This window comes from Quercus robur, chromosome 5, assembly GCF_932294415.1.
Source record: "Quercus robur chromosome 5, dhQueRobu3.1, whole genome shotgun sequence".
Classification (NCBI taxonomy): Eukaryota; Viridiplantae; Streptophyta; class Magnoliopsida; order Fagales; family Fagaceae; genus Quercus; species Quercus robur.
The window spans coordinates 8344280-8350279 of record NC_065538.1 but is presented as its reverse complement, the minus strand read 5'-3'; the positions used below and the strand labels follow the sequence as shown (position 1 = coordinate 8350279).

Here is a 6000-nt window from a genome sequence, read left to right as displayed (position 1 = left end):
TTAGGGTATGTGGGCTTTAGGCCCACCTTGTTTACTTGTATAGCACACTTACTTGTACTGCACACTCTGCCTCCTATATAAAGGCACTTATGTATATTCTATTACTTGAGAAATACAATACAATTTATTCAGTATCTCTAACACTAAGTACTAACTGACTTTTTATTTTTATAATCAAGCACTAATGGACTTTGATAAGGGAAATTACAATCATCCATAACTCTAATAAAAGCAAAGGCAATGAAGCTGGTAAAAGATTAAATTGCCATAGACTAAGTTCTATGCAGATGCAGTTGGGAAAAAAAAAATTAATGGGGTCAGTTAATTTTATAATTACAACCTAATCATTTAAACATATCTTTACTAGCTCTTGCTTTTAAGATTCATAAAATCTCTAGTATGATGTTGCTGGGGCTCCCACTATCCCAACCCCAATGGTACAAAAATGTTATTAACCTAACCAAACTAACCAAGGCAATGTCACTTTTTTACCTTGATGCCTTGATGGAATGGGGGAGTACAAAGTGAGCCAAAAATGGTTGCCACTTTTTTCAGTTTTTTAACCCATCAGCTTGTTTGGCATCATTTGGTAAAATTTTTTGTGTTGTGAAAAAGAAAAAGTTTTTCTCCATATCGGAGAGAATCATGTTATTATTAGATGGTGATTTATAAGACTACGAGTAGTAAAACCCACTACGTAGGAGATTTGATTTTCTCTAGAAAAAGATTTGATTCAAATCTTGTCCACACTAAAAAGAAATTTATTGGTGTCTTATCATAATAATAAAAAACAAGTATCTTGAAACAAACGTCATAAATTTCAAATCCTTCACACAAAAGAAAAAGTTAATTGATGCCCTAAGAATATTGGTTTAGAAACTTTTTTTAGAAACTCTTTATGGGAAAAAAAATTAATTTTTTATAGCTTTTTATATTCCCATGAAAGTGAGATTAAAACTTTTCTAAAATAATTTATGAATTTGGCATACCTTAAGTATTTTTTAACTGAAATTTCTTTTTGTTTTAATAAGAAACTATCACATCATCTATTAACTAAATAAAATGTGGAAATTAAAACTCACTACTATCTGCTATTGTGTATTTAAAACAAAATGAGATCTTTAATTAAAAAAGTACTGAAAGTAAGCTAAATCTATAATTTATTAACAAATGCATTAAGAATATCCCTTAAATAAAAAAGTAGTCTTTTAAGTCACAACACAACCTTTTGATTCTACCGGTCCACATAGCAACTAACCATTCACACCAAACTTCTAGAATTACCAGTGCACATTGTGTAGAGTCTGTAGACATGCTGCGTTTTGTATCTGCATCACGTGTGTTTGCCAATTGTAAATGTGAATACTTGTTTGGTGGGAATTCCCTTTCCCTCTTGGAATTATTCATCTAGATTTCGTGTTTATTATTTTAACTAATACAAAAAACAAAGGTGCATACTGTTTTGGTGGGAATGCCCTCTCGGAATTATTCATCTAGATTTCGTGTCTATTATTTTAATTAATTCAAAATTTTATTTTTTGCTGAATCAAAACTTACTTGTTTAATACTATGTTACTTATTACAAATATTATCCTCAAGAATTTGTTTGCATGGGAAATTGAATTCTCATGTGAGCAAGGAATCCCTGTCTGCCAAACAAAGCTGTTGTAATCTGACAATAAAACTTTGAGCAAACTCCATGGTGTTGTGTCCTGAGCCCTGCAGCTTATTTTTAAGCCTTTCAAAATTTTTTTTTTTTTCAAAATTGTTTTCAGTTCTTTAAAATTCTGGTGCATTATCTTGTGGAACAATTTCTGCAACAATAAAGGCTTATCATGTCAGTTATATTGTGTTGCAAGTGAAATTCTACCTTATAATTACTCTTTTATGCAAAGGATGTCGGCTAACAAAAGATCCCTTAAAAAACCCAACAAGAAATTGAATGTAGAGCTCATATGACCCTTACATACTTAAAAAAAAAAAAAAACATTATAAGTTTCTTAGAATTTCATATAAATACATCATTTCGATGTTGAAATTCCAATGATAAAGGAAGAGTAATGGGGTTGAACTGTTGAAGTGATATTTCTTTGTGGTGTTCATGTTTATGGCTCAAAACCTACATTTCCATCCCCTATTATCTACTAATCTCAACAAAAAAAAAGGGTGATAAGACCTATAAAAAAAAATCACAACTTACTTAAATGGTTACGATTTGTGCAACATTACTTTTATATAAACTTGTCAGTTGTCACTGACATCATTAGTAATAGTACCACATCATTTTCACATGAAATCATTACTAATATTATTTATATTGTACACTTATCATAATCTTCTACCTAACCGTTATAAAAAGAGGAATGTTTATTTTATACTATTGTTGCACACAACATACACACAGGATTGTGTTTACAATTGCATGCAACGACCCGTGTATACTAGCATTTACTTTATGAAAAATATTGTGAAATTTGTTATACTGAACTTTCATACAAATAAGATAATAACAATGTTAAACTGATGAATTCGCAGGGTTAGGGGGAAATGAAACCATTTGACATTCTTGATGCCAAAGTTTAGAAGCTTGCTGCAGAAGTATTGAATAGTGTTTTCCAACTTTAAAAGTGGTTGCTTTTAGTGAAGAATAAAACAATCTGATAGAGACATATAACAATGAGTGGAAAACGCGTTTGTCTAAACGTCTATACGTTGTACCTAGCTTTTTCTCTATACTTGTCATTGTCATTGTCTTACTCTATAAAACTTGTACAAAAACATCATATTAAATTATTAATAATACTTTTTTTTTTTGTTTGATCAATCTATTTTTCTTTTGGGTTTTGTGAGATTTAATTGTCTTAACGCGGAATGTGTGTGTGACCATGACCAAATCGGTGAGCCCATAATTCTTCCTTTGCTTTTAAAGCAACAATTATGAACCTTCTAAAAAAATGAAGTGGTAGTTTTAACTTTTAATACATAAATAAATAGCTTGGATTTCTTGAGAGGCTAATCAATTTACATGATACAAGCCGCAAATTCAGGCCTTTTTGTGGTGCCAACTACAAAAATGTGTAAGAAAAGTCATGTTTCTTTTTCCTACCCAACTGTTTTATAAAAGATACAAATTTACTTTTTGGCGAAAAATTAATGACACACAATTTTACCATATTCAGATTGAACTAGGATCTCAATAATTGAATCAGCTACTTGGTCAAAGTTATAAAGCTCAAAACTTTAAAAAATAAAAGATAAAATCACATGGTTTTCTACAATCATATGCCTGTAGTATGCAAATTTAGCTGTCATACTAACAATGACAGATGCTAACGTTTTTCTTGGACATGAATCATACTGTCATATAATAAAAATAAAAAAGGACCCCACATTATGTAAGAGTGATGATGCTTGTAACTTATAAACCCATCACTCCCCATTTTCAACAATAAATACACATTCTATCAATCCAAGCCAAATAATTTATCAAAGGCAAAGCAATCAAAAGCAAAAGCAAAAGCAAAACACAAAAGCATATTACATAAGGTAAAGCAAAAGAAAAGTGTCTCAAAAAGCTCATCCTCCTCAGCTCCTCCACACCTCTCTGCTGTGAAAAGGCGTAAACACACAATTCAGCTTCAAATAATGGAAGAAGAGGAAGAAGTGCCCTCACCATTTTGGCTACAAAACACTCACTCTCGCCGCCGCCGTCGCCACTCATCATCTCTCTTCCTCAACCCTGGTCTTCTTCTTGTACTTTTGTTAGTCATAGCCATCTTATTTATCTTCATAGTAATTCCTTCATTCCTGTCTTTCACATCACAAATATTTAGACCACATCTAGTGAAGAAAAGCTGGGACTCCCTCAATCTAGTCCTTGTTCTCTTTGCCATTGTTTGTGGATTCCTCAGCAGAAACACCAACAACAATGAAAACACAAGCTCTTATGAAGATGCAAGCCTTTCAAGCTCATCACAAGAGGCTCACAAGTCAACCCCATCAACCTCAAATCAATGGTACACCCAGTACTCAGATCGTACAGCTGATAGCTATAGCACCATCAACAGGTTAAGGAGCAGCAGTTCATACCCGGATCTTAGGCAAGAATCTGCTTGGGTGAGCCATGATGAACGGTGGAGATTCTATGATGACACCAATGTTAGTGGTAATTTTCGGTTTCCGAGCTCAGATCAGCTGCATCATCGCCATCCAACGCGAGATCAACCTCAAGAGGAGGAAGAAGAAGGTAACTTGGAGCCCAAGAATATACCTAGAGATACTTTTGTGGTTCCTGCAGTAGAAGAAGATGATCCTTTTGTGGTTCCTGCAGTAGAAGAAGATGCCTTGGAGCCCAAGAATATACACGTAGACACTTTTGTGGCTTCTACAGAAGAAGTTCCATCTTACAAGTCTCCATCACCACCATTGCCTTCATCGCCACTACCTCAGCCATCTACACCACCATCACCATTGTCACCATTTACACCGCCTAAGGTGGTCAAGCACAGAAAAAAGAGAACATATCAAACTCTTGGACACAAAGAAAAGACTGGAACCCCAGAAAAAATTGATTCACAAGTCAAGAATCTCCAAACCCCACCTTCTCCGCCGCCTCTGCCACGGCCACCACCGTCGCCACCACCAGTGTTTCAGCAAGTGGAGCAAAGGAGTGGTGACAAGAATGAGAAGAAGAGAGGAGGATCAGCCACTAAAGACTTCTTGAGCTCATTAAGGAGGAAGAAGAAGAAGCAAAGACAAAAGAGTGTTGAAAATTTTGACACCTTTCTAAATTCTCAACCTTCTTCTTCTACTTCTCATCCTTTATATCCACCAACATCGCCACCACCTCCACCACCTCCACTGCCGCCTCCACCATCAGTTTTCCACAGTTTATTCTCTTCTAAAAAGGGTAAGGCCAAAAAAGTTCATTCAGTTCCACCACCACCACCAACACCACCACAACCACAACCACAAGCTAAGGTTTGGAAACCTCCATTGCCGGTTAAAACAAGGATTTTCAATAGTGGGGACGACAATGTGAGCTCAGGTAACGAGTCACCACTTAATCCAATACCACCACCGCCACCACCACCGCCGCCTTTCAAAATGCGGCCTTGGAAATTTGAGGTGCAGGGTGACTATGTTAGGATAAAAAGCAATAATAGTTCGCGTAGTGGATCACCAGATCCAATGGATGGTGGAGAATCACCTACAAAGACTATGTTCTGTCCCAGTCCTGATGTTGACACTAAGGCTGATAGCTTCATTGCAAAGTTTAGAGCTGATCTGTTGTTGCAGAAGATGAATTCTTTCAAGGAGAAGCAAGGGAGAGGGAGGTCCAATCTAGGCCCAGAACGAAGCCCAAAGTGAGAGGAAGATCAGACCCAATATAGAGTGAAGTGGGGGGTTTTTTCCTTTTTTGGTCATTTTTTGATTTTTTTTCTCAGTCTTGACTTTCTGTTTTGAAGGTTTTGTTAAAAGTGAGCTGTTCTGACATACACATAAAATCTGATTATACATGTTACATATATAGTTACAGAGGAAGTTTAATGTATTTGGGATATTTTTCTTTTTTTGTTAATTCTTTTTTTTTATGAGGTTTTCCAAATTCCAATTTTATTTATTAAAAAAATTTACAGAGATGTATGATAAGGTTTGCTTTGGACATTAAGGTTGTCAGATTTTGTGTTTATTCAAAAGCTGCGGTCTTTGGCCTTTTTTTTATTAAAAATGGACAGGAACGCGTGTTTACATTTGGATTTTACCTTTCTTTCTGTGCGAGATTCTACGTATGAGAGGGAGTAGTCCAGGGAATGGGGACTATAAGCACATGACAGGTAAGTAGTAATGCAGAAGTAATGCTACTTTTGAATTTAGACAACTTCAAGGGGAGAGAGATTGGGCTATGGAATGGCCCTATGTTGGCTTCTGACAGATAGTTGATATAGAACACTTCCTGTTCAAGTAAGGTCATGACAATAGTTTATAAAAGTAATGAAA

General features: G+C 35.2%; 1 protein-coding gene across 1 annotated transcript; it reads left to right on the top strand.

Moving 5' to 3' along the window:
- The first annotated feature begins 3391 nt into the window (after positions 1-3391).
- LOC126725024 (uncharacterized) lies at positions 3392-5667 on the top strand. Its single transcript, XM_050429498.1, has one exon. It carries the CDS (start codon positions 3646-3648, stop codon positions 5368-5370), a length of 1725 nt encoding a protein of 574 aa, XP_050285455.1. The 5' UTR covers positions 3392-3645; the 3' UTR covers positions 5371-5667.
- Positions 5668-6000: the final 333 nt, after the last annotated feature.